The following is an 18614-nucleotide window of genomic DNA, read 5'->3' on the forward strand; positions in this document are numbered from 1 at the left end:
AAAATTGAATCATAGCCTCTTTGAGTCTTTGGCAATCCTAGCACAAAATCCATACTTATCATATCCCAAGGCCTATCTGGAATTGGCAATGGAATATACAACCCTGTGTTCTGTCTCCTTCCTTTTGCATACTGACAGACTTTACAATTCCTTACATACTTCTCTACTTCAAATTTCATTTTCGGCCAGAAGTAAAATCTGTTGAGCTGTTCAAAGGTCTTCTCTCTACCAAAATGTCCTGCAAGTCCTCCACTATGCTTCTCTTTGATTAAATTTTCTCTCATTGAACAACTGGGTATGCACAGCTGATTTTTCTTAAATAACAGTCCATCTTGTATAAAATAATCCAGCCACTTGCTTCTGTCTGCTAAAACAGGATTCTTGCAAGCCTCATATGCCTCCTTAAAATCTGAATCGGTCTCATATAATTCCTTAAGAAAATCAAAACCCAACACTTGGATTTGACTTTCTTGCAGCAATACACTCCTCCTACTTAAGGCATCTGCAACTTTGTTTGACTGTCCAGTTATATGTTTCAACACAAAATGAAAGCCTTGAAGATATTCTACCCATTTAGCATGTCTCTGGCTGAGTTTTGGCTGCTGCATTATAAACTGCAATGCATGATTATCTGAGTAAAGAATAAATTCCTTCGACATTAGATAATGCCTCCATTTCTTTAGTGCCTGTACCACTGCATAAAACTCTTTATCATAAGAGGAATACTTCCTTTTTGCCTCATTTAGCTTTTCACTGAAGTAAGCTATTGGTCTCTCTTCTTGGCTCAAAACTCCTCCAATTGCTTCTGCGCTAGCATCACACTTAACTTGAAAAGTTTTGTTAAAATCAGGAAGAACCAAAACAGGCTTTTCAGTTATTTTCCTTTTTAGCAGCTGAAAATTTCTCTCTGCTTCAACAGTCCACTTGAATGGCTGTTTATCTTTCTTTATGGTCTCAATAATAGGTGCATTAATCTTACTAAAATTCTTAATGAATTTTCTGTAAAAACTAGCAAGACCATGAAAACTCCTTACCTCAAAAATACTCTTGGGTGAAGGCCACTCCATAATTGCTTTGATCTTTTCTGGATCCATCTTCAATCCTTCAGCTGAGATAACAAATCCCAAGTACACCAGCTCCTCTTTCATAAATAAACACTTTTTCAGATTTAACAATAATTTTTCTTGCTGCAGCTTCTGTAGAACATAATTTAAATGCCTCAAGTGTTCTTCCTTGGATCTGCTATAGACTAATATGTCATCCAGATATACGATTACAAATTTACCAATGAATTCTTTGAGGACTTCATTTATAAGCCTCATGAATGTACTTGGTGCATTGGACAGCCCAAAAGGCATTACTCTCCATTCATATAATCCCTCATTGGTCTTAAAAGCAGTTTTCCATTCATCCCTTTCTCTTATCCTTATCTGATGATAACCACTCTTAAGATCTAACTTTGAAAAATATTTTGCGCCAGATAAACAATCCAGTAAATCTTCAATCCTGGGTAATGGAAATATGTACCTGATTGTGATCTTATTAATGGCTCTTGAATCTGTACACATTCTCCAGCCTCCATCTTTCTTCGGGCTCAGCACTGTTGGCACTGCACAAGGACTCAGGCTTTCTTTAATCAACCCTTTGTTAAGCAATTCTTGCACCTGTTTCCTAACTTCTTCATTCTCTGCAGGAGTCATTCTATATGCGGCTTTGTTAGGTAGACTTGCTCCAGGAATCAAGTCTATATGGTGACTGATTTTTCGCATTGGCGGTAATTCATTAGGCAAATCATCAACAATAATATCACAATAATTCTCCAGCATTTCTTGAATTTCAATGGGTAATTCAGAAATTTTAGTAGAAGTCAATATTACCTTGGGCTTGCAAATCACAGCAAAATTTACCTCATTTTCTTCAATCTGCTTCAAGTACTCCTTCCCTCCAAGCAACAGAGTTTTTGGATCAGTCTTCTGTCCCGGTACATCTTCTTCTTGCAAAGGCAACAATGTATGATTAACACCATCTTTTCCAAACTTGTAGGTGTTTCGCTTCCCGTCATGTATGGCTCCTCTGTCATATTGCCAAGGCCTCCCAAGCAATATGTGACACACGTCCATAGGCATCACATCACAAACAATTTTATCCTTGTACTTGCCCACTTGAAATTCCACTTCACACTGTTCACTTACCAACAGTTGATGTCCCTTTTGTAACCATGACACCTTATAAGGTGTTGGATGCTTCATTGTCTTCAGCTTCAATTTCTCCACTACTTCTGTAGAGACCAAATTGTCAGTGCTTCCACTATCAATGATCATCTGGCAACATTTCCCTTGGACTTTGCACACTGTCCTGAACAAATTTTTCCTTTGTGGCGGTTCAGCAGCCACCTCTTTCACTGGCTTAAGTAGAACTTTATTTACCACCAGAGATTCTCCCCTTTCTGGTGTGTTTTCTTCTTCTACTGCCGCTGCCGCTGGTGCTTCTACTTCAGCTGGAGCAACAATTGCATTTCTCTGCTTTGTGTCAGCATTCTCTGGGCACTCAAAAGCTCTGTGTCCCAGTTTGTTACACCTGTAACATCTTATTTCTCTGCCTCTTCCTCTGCCTCCTCTTCCTCTGGAAAAACTCCCTCTGCCTCTTGCATCACCTTCTCTGGGTGCATGCTGGGTTGAGCTGCTGCTAGCTCCATCTCTAGGTGCTGTAGATCTACCTCTACCACCTTGACTTCCTTTTCCTCTGAAAGTCCCTCTCCCTTTGGCAGACTGCTTCCTTATGAGCTTTTCCTCCGCTTTCAGCGCTATCTGATAAGCTTCCTCTACTGTTTTAGGAGACAGCAGGCTTATCTCATCCTGAATGTCCATTCTGAGGCCATTCATATATCTAGCCACCTTCTCATCTGTGTCTTGGGCTTCTCCAGCTCTTATACTTACTTTATAAAACTCTTCTGTATATTCTTTTACTGTTAAAGCTCTCTGTCTAAGATTTTGCATTTGTCTAAACAATGTTTGCTGATAATTACTTGGCAAGAACTTACCTCTTAACTTTGCTACCATTCGGCTCCAGTTCTTGATTGGCTGCTTACCAAGTCTCTTCCTTTCCGCCTGCACACCATCCCACCAAAGTGCTGCATGGCCTTTTAATTTGGTAACAGCAAACTTCACTTTCTTCTCATCCTCTGTTTCTTCGTAATCGAAGAATTTCTCCATGCTGTTAACCCAGTCGATCAATTCTTCTGGATTCAATCCTCCTTGATATATTGGTACTAATTGGTTCCATGGCCTGGCTGTGGATTTTAACACTGATTGGAAGAATCTCTTCTCAGGAGTAACCTGTACAGCTTCCTCTTCTTCTGCAGCTTCCATTTCAGGCTCACTGACATCTCCATCATCTATATTTCGATCTGTAGTTAAAGCATCCACTCTAGCTCGCAGCTCCTCCACTGTTTCGAATAGTTCAGCATTTGCAGCAGGTCATCCTCTTCCACCACATCCTCGTCCTCTTCCAACTCTGAAAGCCATCCTTCTTCTGCTCCTGAGATTCAATTCAATGTTAGTTGTGGGCTCTGATACCACTAATGATGGCGGGGATGCAGGCGTTAGGGACAGTTTCCCTAATCTGCCAATAAGCTCTTCTACGTCTTCGTCAATTTCCTGTCCTTCAGGCCTGAGCGCCTCAGTCATCAAACTTATATATTCATTTCAAAACCTCACCGTCGAGCCTTACAGCAACCCGTGGCTTTTAAAGGAATTTTAAAAGAGATGCCGTTAGAGGACTTATGCGCATAATACACATATATCCACCTTATACATATATATTCATAGCACGTTTATTATTAACAAGGCTCGTGTATATTGTATAACGACCTTACCAAAGACAAGGCGCATAAAGAGATATCATAACGGTATTGCCATATGCTAGACTCGTTTGTATAAATAATTCACACCGGTTGTATGCGTTGGCTTTAGTCATGGCTGAAGGCTCTTAAATCATGGACCGAAGCCCAAGTAAATATATATAACCGCTTGCTGTAGTTAAAGTCGAAATACACAGCAATTCTACCTCCGCTCCTTATGCTTGGTTCATCGCACATATACAATTCGGCGATCACTCCAACAACGTTTCCCAACGGACCCGACGCGCTATTATATAGCCTTAATGTATCGCTAGTTCCGCTTGTCGCTGGTCGGTTAAATGGACAAGTTCTCTTCCTCCGAATTGTGGACCCGGCGACAATTATATACTGTAGTTATATCAATTCGCCAAATCCAGGATTGCTTTATTCATGCTATGTTCGGACAATAATTGTAAGCGGCATTCAACACCGGTTAACAGCTCCTCGATCATGCTATGTCTCGCTCGGACGGAAGGCTTTATGAGCCGTATGCAGTTCAACGAACAGTGAAATGAATTTCACTTCAATACTAAACCCTCTTGCCGATACAGTGCTGCGCATTTGCTTCTTAAGGAAACTATAAGCGCTCTGGCTACTTCAATAAGATACATACGCCATAGTAACTAAGAATCAAACAGTATCGCTGTGAGTGAAAGGAAAAGAGCATTCATTTATTAATAGACAGTATTGCCTTATAAAAATCAGAGTTGTTCAACAGTATTAAGACACCATAAAAATAACTATGCAAGCAACCACAGAGTCATTAAATTAGAGACATTGAGAGAACAAAATTCCCACAGTGAAACTAAGGCACTCGCCCCTCTCCTTTGTCTGATGAGAGCTTTGCTACCATTTTATTTATAATTAAGGATAGGCACTCTCGGCCTTATCCAATACAAGAAAAGCATGCTTTACAGGTGATTTAAAGCTTGAAAGCTCAGTTACAATTAGCATGATTTATTGCTAGATTTATTCTAATTTTAACTAAGAAAGCGTAGAAATTGCAGGCTAAAGGACCCCACTCCCTTGCCTGTAAATTTTTTTGGATTTTTGGAATAATTTGGAAGATTCTTCCCCTCTGAGTCACATGCTCCCGCATCAAAAACAGATATGCACTCGACTTGAGAGATATAACTAGAATGACCTACCCAACTTGTTATGCTTCTTAAAATGGTAGTCGTGAAACAAAAGCACTCAATTTTTCTGAAATTAATACCCTCCTATGGAACTTGAGCATCTTGTTATGTTAATATTTAGTTAGATCATACTTATCCTAATCAATGCTAACTTCAAATACATCTTTACTTTCCTTACCTATTTATTACTCTGATTACTACTATAATTTAACAAATTATTATTTCTTAAATACTTTATAATTGTTTCTATAAGTAAAACTATTAATTAAGATAACCATTTCTTAAATATATTTTATTTATATAATTTTAATCTATAAATTATAATAATAAACTCAATTGTTTTTATAATAATAGAAATATATTATAATTAATATTATATATTCAAACCATAAAATCCTCGTAAATTATCTATAATTACAAACTCAAAACCATGAAATTTAGTAACGGGAAAAATACTAGCTAGGATTTAGCGGCCAAAATAATGAAGCGATATGATCAATAAATTGCGGAAAAAGTACTAGGTATGGATTTATAATTTATAATTACAAACGGGAAAAGTACTAGCTAGGATTTATCAGCCAAATTAATGAAGCGATATGATCAATAAATTGCGGAAAAAGTACGAGCTATGGATTTAGATGCCAAAATAATGAGGTCTTATTATCCCTGCGGCATGGAAGGTATTATACATTCGATGATAATGCGTTTTTCTCTGACTAAATAATCAAACAAAATTTTGTAGAGTTATCTTATAAAACAAATTTATTTATTTTTTTAATTACATTAATTCTAAAGTTTTTAGAATTCTGATGGGTTAAAGAAGCTCAGATCTTATTCTGCAATTATGTTATTCCGGTCCTCAGATCGTTTGCATTGTTTTTAGTACGTCTTATTTTTTTAATTACATTAATTCTAAAGTTTTTAGAATTCTGATGGGTTAAAGAAGCTCAGATCTTATTCTGCAATTATGTTATTCCGGTCCTCAGATCGTTTGCATTGTTTTTAGTACGTCTTACTTTATTGATAAGACATGTTTAGTACAACTGGTAAAGGAAAGTTATCGCGATGATTCATTAGTGTTCTTGTTTTATCGAAATATATAGACAAGCAATACACTGAATGTGAATTTTATTTTATGTAAAATATGATATATAGGTAATTGATATGAATTTTTTTTTACTAATAATTATAGTTACAAAATAAGATTTTCTTGAGGTATAGTTAGAGTTTAGGGTTTTATATCTCAATACAATCAAAAGATTGTCATTGAATTTAATTTTTTGTATAATACATTGAACTTAATTTTGTGTATAATATGATATATAAGTAATTGATATAAAAAATTTCTTACTAAGAATTATAATTACAGAAGAAGATTTTCTTGATACAAAGCTAGGGTTTAGGGTTTTATATCTCAATACGGGTTTCATATCCCAATATGATCAAAAGACCGTCATTGATTCTTAGCAATGGAATGTATCTTGTCTTGCATTAATCTAAACATTGATTGGATGTTAGTGGAAATTGTCAATTTTCAAGTGCGTGAGTGTCACTTCCACACACACACACACACACATATATTCTGTAGAACACTATGATGATTCTTATGGAAATTAGAACACTAATTTTATGCACAAAAGACATTATTTTAGGGTCTATTGGGATTTGCTTCCTAAAAGTAATGAAATAAGTGGGTCAACATGGTGATCAGACATGTCAAAGGCATATTATATTATTTATGGCCGTATTATTATACCATTCCAAATATAGCTACACCTAAATATAGGTGGATGGAAGCGTAATAGCATTGAAATATAGCTACACCTAAATATAGATGGATGGAAGCGTAATAGCATTGAGGTCAATCCAATTATTCTTTTACATTGATAAATTGAGTATTAGATTTATACTAAATTTGTACAACTCATTATGGCCAATTTGTTTCTCATCAAGTTGTGTTTGTACACCTTTAAAATATAAGTATGTATTTACTTATAATTTACTTTTATCAACTTTTATATCCTTACAATTACTTTAAGCAATGAGAAGAAACTTTTGTTTAAAAAAGCAATATTTTACTGTACATTCATTTAAAGAAAAACTAAATAAAAAAAAAGTTGGATTTTTTTTTATGATGATGATGATGATGATGATGATGGTTAACGTCCGCTGAGACCAAATAATGATCTATCGGACCTAAATAGACAAATTATTTATTTTGATTTAAGATTTTATTCCTATGCTCAAAAAACTTGGAGAGAAGCCTCTCGAGTTCACTATAATTTTGGCATTGTAAAAGGCTAGGAAGGTCAGTATTGTAACAAAGATTGTGAAATTGAGATCTAATGTGGTTGTATGCAGGGCACTCTAAGAGGAAGTGGTTTTCATCCTCGATGCTCCTATTCTCACAAATATGGCAGATCCTTTCCGTCCATGGTGTTTTAGGAACTGCCCAACGACCTGTTTCACTATGGAGCTCATGAGAATTCGTTCTAATCTTTGCTATATTAATTTTCTTCTTTGAGCTAGTTAAAATAGAGAGATACTTTTGATCTTCAAGGGTGGGGTTGATGACCTTCTTATAATAACTTAATTTTCTTTTAGACGCTAAATCTTTCTCACACCACAATTTTTCTTTGAACTTAGAAGTAACAATATCAATAAAAACTATAAAACTATAACAATAAAACTATAATAATTAAAATTTTATAATTAATTAATATTATTTTTTATGTCAATTAATTATTTTCATATCAATATCATATTTATTTTTAAGAAATATATACCAACCAACTTTAAGAAATATATACCTACCAACTTTAATTACATGATATTTTGTTATATTAAAAATATAAAATATCTTTCTATTCCATCTGAAATATAATTTAACATAAAAATAAATATTAAATGAAATTTTATAATTAATTAATATTATTTTTTATATTAATTAATTATTTTCATATCAATATCATATTTATTTTTAAGAAATATATACCAACCAACTTTAAGAAATATATACCTACCAACTTTAATTACATGATATTTTGTTATATTAAAAATGTAAAATATCTTTCTATTCCATCTGAAATATAATTTAACATAAAAATAAATATTAAATACTATGCCATCAACCAATCCTTCATTTAAAATCTTCTTATTCTATTTATGAAATATCATAATATTTTTATTTTCATTTAACAAACCTATGGATAAGTCAGAGACGGAGGCAATACTGATAGCACTATATCATCTGAGGTTTTTAAGAATTGTATGTTCGGAATACACTTTATCATCTAAGGTTTTCAAGGTTTCAGGGTGTTAAAATGCCGCCTAGAATCGCTTGAAACGGTTGGATCAAGATGGTTATGATGGTGGACGCTTGTCTAATTATCCATGCCATGGCTACAATTATAGTTTTTTCGTCAAACTTCCCAACAGTATCCCAAAAACTATAAAATTTAACCAATTAGAATATTTTTAGTGTGATGGTAATAATCAGAAACTCATGATTAAAAATAATATTTTTAGGGTGATAGTGATTTACAGACTCGTCATGTTTAAAAACAGTAGGTATATGTTTTTTCAATTAAATAATAAATTTTAATACGTTTTAATATAATTTAATTTTTACGCCAATTTTTATATTTTAATTTTTTTAATATTTAGATAAAATTAATATTTAATGTACTTAATCATTATTTATAAGAGACAGTTCTAGTGTTATTAAATATTATAAATTTTAAATAATTTAAGTTAAATAAAATATTTTAATACAATTTAATTTTTATTCCAATTTTTATATTTTAATTTTTTTAGTATTTGGACATAGTTAATATTTAATGTAATTATCCATTATTTATAACACATAGTTCTAGTATTATTAAATATTATAGATTTTAAATAATTCAAGTTATTTATAGTTTTTATGTTCAGTATAAAAGATATTTTTGGAACAAAAATCTCATTATAACCTTGGGATATTGGTACTATTTGTTTTAAGTAGAATTCAAGGAGAATTCCACTTACACACAACTAATAAACCTCTAAAGTTTAGTTTTTTTGTTTATCTCTTTTTGGTTGAATTAGTTCTATTAAATGCATGGAGAGAATAACAAGACAGTAGAGATAATTTTAATTATTTTATTAATGGTTTTTTTTTGAAAATTTATAATATATTAAAGAGATGACTAAAATTAAATGATGGTGAAAACATAAAATCAAATTAGTTATCACCACTCAACATCAATAGCCTAGTGTGATTATTCTAAAAGTTCCTCTTCATCCATGCATAATCTTCCATTCACATGCATGGATGAAGCTGGTGATGAAAACCTTGAGTTCTATGAGCCATTTATCAATTGCAATCTTTTCTTTTATTGTATTTTACTTAACGATATTTTAATCTAACAACACAAATCCATCTTTTCCCCCGAGAGAGATTCTAGAAGGCAATTATATCTTTTGTCTAAAAATATAAATTTTCTATACAAATCTAAACAAACAATAGAATAAAATGAACAAATATGATGTCACATATCTATCCTGACTTTAAGCATGTAAAGTAAAAAATTTCGTTATGATGTCTGAACCACCACAAACTTAATCGTATGCAATCATGTCATTCTTAACAATTACTATGATATCTGCACCATCATAAGCTTAGTCACATAAACTATTGTCGTTTATAATTAGCATGTAATTACCTCTGTCATCAAATCAGCAGTTTAAGTTATGGTTTAACCTATATGTCCATCATCATAATAGCATCGAGCTGTGTTGGTACTATGCCAAGGTATATATATATTTTATGTTATCAATAATCCCACCAACATATACGCTGGCGCTCCCTCCGCTGGACATTTGGACTTGCCTTTAAGGCTGCTGGCCGGATCACGTGGTTAGAGCACGACTTACAGGCTGGAAACTTCCCGCGCCTTCACTTTGATCTTACCGCCATAATCGACGGTGTGAGATCTCTGGGAAGGATGGAGGGCAGAGATGGTTCCACGTTTCAGGGTTTAGACTTTACATTTATAAACCCCATGCTCCGGATTCTTTGCGATTTGGCTGGTCATTATGCAGCGCTCCGACGCTCTGAGCATTTCTCCATTACATCTGAATGTCTGTCTCATAACCCGACGCCATTTCTCTGTTACCGCTTCTTGTATACATGCATCCTCACCAAGGTGTCATCGCTCCGTGGATGTAATCTCTGGATTTGCGGGGTAAGAGCTACATCTCTCATTGTTCTTATTGATTTTTAGAGCAATCTAGTTAATGCATGAAGTAACGTTTGCATACTGTTACTTGACAGATGGAGATAATTCTTTAAACAGGGTTCCTTTGGCGGTCTGCTCTCCTCGCCGGCGTCTACCTCTTGGATGATTACAGGTACACCACCATTCTCAACTTACCTGACGGAAATGCTTAAGGTTACACGTTTTCAGGTTGTACTCCTTCTGGGTTTTTATATTTCCGGGTTTATGTGTAAACCCAGCCACCTTACTCCTCCACCATTCACGCAGATGGCGATCAAAGACCTTGTGAGCTACGGGTCCATGCGTAGGGTTTGATTTTTATGGTGGAAGCTGGTTAATTTTTCTTTTTCCAGGGCGGTTTGAGTCTGAGTCTCAAGGCCATGAGGCTGTACAGCTCGACTGTGCCTGTGTAACTTCCTGCATAATGTTTGCAATGTCTACTTTGAATTGATGGCGGACTTTATATACCCATCAAGTTTTCTACTGTATTAATTTATTTGGAACTGAGCCATATGGTTTTGACGGTCCTTTATTGTAATACGATGCCATGTTAACTATATAGTTTATTTTCATCTTTCGCATGAAATTTCCCTATAAGGGTTGGCTTGAACATTATACAGTTTGCTTATTTCTTAAATTTCTCGTTCTGGATTTTAACTGATACTATCATATCTTCGATTTATGTCGGCATTGGTTCCTTCTACCGCCGGACTTGAGGGTTTTCTACGAGTTTGCCCTGCATCTCTTTCCATAGATGCAAGGACGAACTCGGGGTCAATATCTGGCACGATAAGACCTTTGGAACTTACATTCAGACTTTGGATATAACTGTATACTGTTCCTTTATTATTGAGAAATAGATCCGGTGCGCTTATATAGACTTGCTCGATAATTCCTGTCGTGAATGTTATGGTTTGGCCGGCTTTTATTTCAGTCATAACAGTTCTGGTTTTCTTCGTGACTACACGATTTACACATGACTACCCATGAACTAGGGTAGGATGATTTCTCTGATTGTTATAGCTTGATTCTATCCGTCTGCATACACAATACTGTCTATTGATTCATAGAAAGATACTATTACCTGTTGATAGAATAATGTTGTTTGTCTATAGAGGAAGTAATACTGTTTTATTGTTAACGGTCTATATGTTGTCGTATCACGCTGTCGCGTATTCAGGGTTAAGGCTATGAAATTTGTTTACGGTATTACCGCTCAGATTTGATTATCATTTGCAAGCCATGCATGGGTTATGCTAGGTTTTTTCGAACTGTTTATCTTGAAAGGAATATTGGCAGAGACCGGCTGCGGCCTGCCACAGGAATCCTCTGAGTCAACCCTGTCACAGACTCGACCCCAAATTGAGTCTTAAGGGTTTGATCTCGACTCTACCGACCCTCAGGTCTAGCCACCTGAGAATTATCTAAGGAGTTCTTTTCCAGTTTATGATTATACAGCTAATAGCTATTCGACCTTCTATGTTCATTGTATGGTAGGGTTGGTTCTCCTACAGGACCTCGGCCTATTCGCCTGTTACACAACCTGTACCCTCTAACCCCACCTCTAGCTAAAGTATTTCATGCTATTGTAACAGTTTATTTTCCCATTACAGTTATGCGAGAAACTATGGTATTATCCAAAACATAACGGTCTGCATTCCGGTTCTTGCATAAGCGACTACAGCTATACTATCACCAATATATAGAGATTCTGTCGCTGATAACTAATGGTATTCTAAATTACCTGTACTGTATAAACAACTACAGATACTTCAGAGTTTTAGTTACTTACCTGTTGCTGCTGATAGGAAATCTCTTCAGTGAACCTCCTGTAAATCCCTGCGTCAAGCTCGTTATCCACCCATCCGTGAGACTTGTCCTCCGGGACCTGAGTCTCCCCCCGAGCTTATCCTTACCGGATCACAATCCTCAGTAAGACAGCACCTAGTGCTTGACTATCTGATCACTACCAGACATAGTCCAAACAAGGTTTTTCCTTCTTTTCTCCTCTGTCTGTCTCTACAGCACCGAAAGAAAACTATCCACCCATTTTCCTTTTTCCTGGAAATCCTTCCAGTTAAGGGAGGTGGTTATTTTCAGTTTCATTAACTGCTTTCCCTTTTGGGAATCCCAATGCTTTTCTGAGTAATTCTTTAAACATTACTTTAAATGCATATTTAAAATTAACAGATTACTCTTTAAAAGAAAATAAGTTTCTCAATGTCATTTAGTTTTTACCACAGTAAACTTTTTAAATAATTACATTTACGGGGTCATCACATATGATATTAAAGTTTATAAAAGAAACCATCCACAAATAGAGTTCTTATTATCTCTGTGGAGCGAGAGATAATGCAATCATGAATTATCTTGTTATTTTAATTCTAATTTTTATTAATATAAAGTTGTATGTCTTTATTATTTTTAAACTAAGTGAGAGTAGCTACTCTATAGCCCTTGTTCAAATTTGGGAGCTAGTTCATACCTCAAAACTCAATAATTGAGCTAAGCAGCAGGCTAACTATGTAGCCTCGTTATTAATAAATTGGGAATAAAATCTCAACTTTGTAATTGATGAGTTTGTAAATTATATATATATATATAATTTTGATTTTGGTGAGAATTTTGTATTTAATTTTCGTTTTATTTTAACATAATTAATATAAATTTATTTTAATTTAGGATTTTTCTAAATTTAAAAGAATTAAAATTATATATATATATATAATTTTAAATGTAAAATTTCATAAAAATATATATTTTTAGAGATTTTTTTTTTTTTAAATTATGGATAAATAGAGAAATACGATAACTTATTCTTAATAATAATATTTATATTTATATGAATTTCACATTTTTACATAAAATAATTCTTATTTTTAATTTTATTAACACTATAATAATACATATAGTTATATTATTATTTTTTAATTGAGTTGATATTATATTTTATTACTATTATTTTTTTATTGCTTTAACATTTTTCCAATACTTATATACCACTCTAATGTCTTATAAAAAAAAATGTAAAATAAAGAATTTTGGAAATAAGTTTTCATTTTTATTAAAAAATATATAAATAACAAAAAAAAATATTTATCTAAAAAAAATACTAATAATTTAAAGTTACTAAAGTGAAAATAATGAAATGTATCCTAATAATTGTCATATATATATATATATATGTTATGCATATACCTAACAAGTTTTTAAATTTTTTAATAATATCTACTTCTTAATTTATTAAAACAAAATTTATTAAATTTTTTAAAATATAAATAAAAAAATAAAAATAAAAATAAACTTAAAACAAACCAATTAACTTAATATTTATTATTTTATTAAAGCTTAACCAATTAAATTCACATTATAATAATGATTATCAATAAATATATAAAAATATTAATAAATAATACTACCCCACCCCTAATAAATAAATATATAAAAATACTAATAAATAATATTACCCCCACCCCATTTAGGAAAGAGTTTTAAACTCATGATTCAATCTTACCATACTTAGTTGAAAATCAATATATTTATGTTTATAAGTTTGATGACCTAAATTGAATAATAAGCATTCTATATCGAAAAAGTGTTTGCTAACTAATACTAAAACATAAAACTAGTTATACTTGTGGATAACTAAATTAAACTAAAACAACATAAGGACAATCCCTTGATTCAACCCCAAACCTATGAGCGACAGGTAGCATTTCAACCCAAACCTATGAATGACAGGTAGCATATCAACTGATTCCCGTGCTACCAAAACAAACATACGAGATACATCAATTATCATATTATAATTCGTCACTTGGATTTAGGTGACATTGATTACCCCAACAAAACACGCTGACCACGCCCATTTTGTCAAACTATGTACCTAATTCTTGATCTTTTCGGGGGTGGCAAATAACGTTCATTTGCTCAAAATGAACGTGATGCAGGTAGCACAGCTTGCGTGTGAAGTAGAGCGGCAAGGAAGCATTACTATTTTCAATGTTTCCTCCGTGGCAACAATATACGATAAGCGTGGCACCATTCACTTGTATCAAATTCATAATGGAATTATGATCCACTCGATTCACTTATAACTTCTATCAAATTGAAACTCGTATAACCACTATATCCACAACTAAGCTTTATTATTAGTTTTTATCTAGCAATGGCATGGGATTATAGTAATCTGTTTCTAGTCAGTTGACATTACTTGGTCTTCTTTTTTCGAAGATTTTTTATTTCATATTCATTATTTACCTTGTTATTCAAGGTGATGGTCTTATTTGGCCTCTTCCTGAGGCGGAAGAGTCTGGACTATAGGTTATTCTGGGTTTAGGTTGTTCATTTTTTTAAATGTTTTGGACTACCGAACTAATGTTCACATTAGATTTTTTATTTCATATTCATTATTTACCTTGTTATTCAACTTGATGGTCTTATTTGGCCTCTTGCTGAGGCGGAAGAGTTTGGACTATAAGTTATTCTGGGTTTAGGTTGTTCATTTTTTTAAATGTTTTGGACTACCGAAGTTTGAGTTGCTTGCATTTTCGAGTTGCTTGCATTTTATTTGGCTTACTGAGGCGGAAGAGTTTGGACTATAGGTTATTCTGGGTTTAGGTTGTTCATTTTTTTAAATGTTTTGGACTACCGAAGTTTGAGTTGCTTGCATTTTATTTGGCTTATTGGTTGCAGTTAGTTGCATGGCTATGCTGCAATTAGTTACGTGTATGCATGGATTATAGGTGTATGTGTGCATGAAGATCCAGGTGCATGGAAGAGGCGCAAGTTTGAGTTGCTTGCATTTTATTTGGCTTATTGGTTGCAGTTAGTTGCATGGCTATGCTGCAAGTAGTTACGTGTATGCATGGATTATAGGTGTATGTGTGCATGAAGATCCAGGTGCATGGAAGATCTGCGCCTCTTCCCGAAACTGTCTGGGCACTTTCTGGATGCTCTCGTCTTCCTCCTGCCTTTGGCTTCAAGGCCCTGAGAGTAAGAGCAAAAATGTTGGTTCTCCATCTTCCGGGATCATCCTGGCATAGATAGAGGCAAGTCTCATAGCTAGAGGGGCATAGTTGAGAGCGAATGATTCTAGGTAGTCTGATTGTCATCTGATGGTCATTGCCCAGCAGAGCAGGAGGCCTTGAATCTGTTACAATGGGCAGGTTCAGGCGGTGGGAGACAACCTCACCAGGTGGGGGGATCTTTTGTACCACCGCTGATCCTGACTGAAGCGATGTTTACCTGACCAATGTGAATGGCTTAAACTCCCTGGTTCTATCTGCTTCCTCCGTCCGTGGGACTGGACCACCCCTCTCAAATCAATCAAGCACTTCTTGTTGGACTTAAACCCTCATTACCCAGCTATCAGACCAGAGATAAACCGAATGAAAGGGTTTTAGTCACAAGAATTCCGACTGTTGGAATACTTATCTCCTTAGGCTTGCAGGCTTGCATTAATGACTGCCCCTCCTCAGGTTTGCAGGCTTGCATTAATGGTTTCCCACTCATCATCTGAACAGGCAAGAAGGGAAGAAAGGCATTTGGAATGAATGGCTGGCTTAATAGGCAGGTTCAAGCGGCGGGAGACAACCTCAGCAGGTGGGGGGATCTTTTCTATCAACGCTAATCTTGACTGAAGCGGTGGGTGGATGAATATTGCTTACCTTAGCAACCTTCTACTGTGGGTCAAAATACGAACAAACTGCTCCAATGCTCTTACCACTCACTGTTTTCTTACATCCATGCTGAGACTGCCTGGTACTGTTTTGGGTCTTGCATTAATGCTCTTTAATATCATTTGAAGAGCTTGCTCCGACTGGTCATGTTCTTTGTGTACTGCTTCTTCATCAATAGGTGGAACTACAACAACTGCGGGAACCACTGCCCACCTTGGCCGATTCTTCAATTAGTAATGGCCGAAGACACCTTGTTTCTCCTTGGGCACTCTCTGGCTCTCCTGTCAAAATGGCCAAGTTATTAGTCAGGCTCAGACTTCGCAAAGCACCTCCTAACCTGTAAGAATTACTATTTTGGGGTTTTTGGGGTTCACGGGTTGGCGAAAACCCGCTGAAATGGCTATTTTACACGCTATATCACCACTTTAACCCTTCTCGGGTTTCAATCTGCCTGCTCACAGATGTTAGCTTGATGCAATGTTAGGTGGCCTGCTTTAGAGCTTGCATGCCATGTTACGGAGACAGAGGTGTAACGTTAGGTGGCCTGCTTTAGAGCTTGCATGTTATGCTATGGAGAGAGAGGTGTAAGGCACATGGCCCTCATGTAGGGCCCACAAGGTGGATCAATGTTTTGATTTTCATTTTTATTCTTATTGAAATCGTTTGAATTTCTTATCTTTATTTTAAATTTGAACTTATTATACAATTTGCAGGGATTGTCCTATTTCACGTTCTAACCAGCATGGAGTTCATATGTTTATAAATATCCTCTCCTCTGCCCTTAACCAAAGGTTGTGCGTGAGGTTTCGCAGAGGGAGGGAATTTATGGAGCTGGGCACCAACAACTTCATTGTGCACAGGTAGTTCTTGGATTTTCAAAAGCCCTTTAACTAGTTTCATGCATTTATTTTCAGCAATATACAGGTTTAGGGTTTAGGATCATTAGGATTTTAATAATGGAGTGTACGTCTGCTAAGATCCTCGATTTGAATTCCAGCCATCAACCCTTTTCAAATGAAGACGATACCCCTTTAACAAGCCCAAGTTTGGTGGCCTCTGCAACAAACCCTAATTTCATTGGAGGAATTGGTTTAAACCAAGATAATAGCTTGAAACCCTCCATTGGAAATAAAACTTCAAATGTGGCTGAAGATAGCCAGGATTGTTTAATGGGTACTCAAGGAGAGAATGTGGAGCCCACCACAGCACTTGCCCAGGGTGCCAAGGGAGGGATATCTATTGATCTCAATGAAATTAGTACAGAGCTTGCGGAGAATTCCATGCCCATTGAGAACAGTAAAGTAAGAGAAGCTGAAACTGGAGCAGTGCCAATTGTTGGTTTTGACGGTGGTTCAGTTGAGCTTAGACATGCTGCTGCTAGGCTAGCCACTGAGAAGGAATCGGTTGCTAGCAAAGTTGATCAGGAACACGTTTTGGGGATAGAATCAACATATTCTGCTTTGCAAAAGAATACCAGCGAGAATCCATCTTTGAGGGTACAAGTGGAAAGACATGAAGAAGCTGCAGCTGGTTTGGAGAATACAACAGATTTTGGTGACAAAAAGCATACTATGCCATCTACAAATGAGGAACAAGCAGGTTCTTATTGCACGCTGAAGGAGTGTTGGTTTTTTGTTGGGGATCTGGTATGGGGTCATGAACTCGAATGTTATATGTGAGGACACTGCTTTAAGGTCTAACATGGTAAGAAAAATCAATTATTGATTCAATCTTCTTCTGTCATTGTTCAACGTTTTTCTTTGAATATTGAAAATGGACTGATTATAAGGGCCAACTTGACAATAAATAATCATTGTTGAGTTAGAAAAATACCCATTTTTTGTTTTAACAAGAATCTTTTTTTGTGAATTCTTCCTCTTGCATATAGGTCAGTGATGTGGCCACTAGACAAGCTGCATGGAGTAGCAATTTGATTCTCCACCATGTGCCCTACTTCACCGCCTGCCTTGCTTTACCACTTTGGGCAGATTAGCTTCTAGTGCTATTGGTGAAAGTTCCTTTGGCTCTGGTTGACCCTTCGTTACTACTTTCTCTGTGGCCACCCTTGCCCCAAGCCAGACCTTCAGCATTTATGGCATTTCGAGGAGAAGCACCAAGCCAGACCTTCAACATTTCTGGCATTTCCAGGAGACGCATCAGTACTTTCTCTGCTAACTTCTGCTTGGCTTATATTCAGCTGATTGGATATTTTCACCACCTTCTTCATCATTGATTTCATCTGGTTCTTCTCCATTGCCAACATCCATGTCAGCTGAGGTTTCAGGTAAGGAGCTTCCTGCTCTCCTTCTATGTCATTCGGCAAGTTAGGTTTTGTTTACATGCTTAATTCATGGATTTTCCAAACATGGCTTGTTTGTGCTGTGTGTTTTTGGTTTTAGGATTTGTTCCACTTTGAAATCTATCTAGCAGGCTTGATACCTTGAATTGTTTTTCATTGTGGTGAATTGGTTTGTGTTTGGAGGCCAATTTAGTCTACTATTGTAACTGGGTTGTTTTGTTTCTTTTTCATTTTGTCTTCTTCATTCCATTTTACTACCAAGACTGTTGGATTTTCTTGGATTTACCTTTTAGCCTTTTTGGGTTCCATTGTGCGGAAAAGATTTATTAAACTCTAAAAATG

The 18614-nt window shown here is 35.3% G+C and overlaps 1 protein-coding gene and 1 long non-coding RNA gene across 4 annotated transcripts; both read left to right on the forward strand.

Annotated features, from left to right (window-relative positions):
• The first annotated feature begins 9989 nt into the window (after positions 1-9989).
• LOC149163299 (uncharacterized) lies at positions 9990-10869 on the forward strand. Of its 3 annotated transcripts, none has more exons than XR_016260165.1 (3): positions 9990-10259; positions 10349-10425; positions 10560-10869. It is a non-coding gene; the product is annotated as an uncharacterized LOC149163299 (long non-coding RNA). The 3 variants fall into 3 exon arrangements; XR_016260163.1 differs by having other exon boundaries at positions 9993-10259; positions 10532-10869; XR_016260164.1 differs by having other exon boundaries at positions 9991-10259; positions 10349-10869.
• Positions 10870-15182: 4313 nt separating this feature from the next.
• Positions 15183-17784, forward strand: LOC149163300 (uncharacterized). The gene is made up of 4 exons (XM_089429062.1): positions 15183-15287; positions 16152-16312; positions 16687-16833; positions 16971-17784. Exons 1-4 carry the CDS (start codon positions 15183-15185, stop codon positions 17650-17652), a joined length of 1095 nt encoding a protein of 364 aa, XP_089285188.1. The 3' UTR covers positions 17653-17784.
• Positions 17785-18614: the final 830 nt, after the last annotated feature.

The sequence above is a fragment of the Pinus tabuliformis genome, chromosome 5_1 (genome assembly GCF_031772625.1).
Source record: "Pinus tabuliformis cultivar Carrire ecotype Pingquan chromosome 5_1, CPIR1, whole genome shotgun sequence".
NCBI classification, from domain to species: domain Eukaryota; kingdom Viridiplantae; phylum Streptophyta; class Pinopsida; order Pinales; family Pinaceae; genus Pinus; species Pinus tabuliformis.

What these genes read in the sequence shown, in the direction of transcription:
- LOC149163300 (XM_089429062.1), top strand. Translation starts at nt 15,183, where the DNA reads ATGAAGATCCAGGTGCATGGAAGATCTGCGCCTCTTCCCGAAACTGTC. An exon ending in CGCAAAGCACCTCCTAACCT is followed by an intron (nt 16,313 to 16,686) that starts GTAAGAATTACT and finishes TACAATTTGCAG; the next exon opens with GGATTGTCCTATTTCACGTT. An exon ending in AACAACTTCATTGTGCACAG is followed by an intron (nt 16,834 to 16,970) that starts GTAGTTCTTGGA and finishes TTTGAATTCCAG; the next exon opens with CCATCAACCCTTTTCAAATG.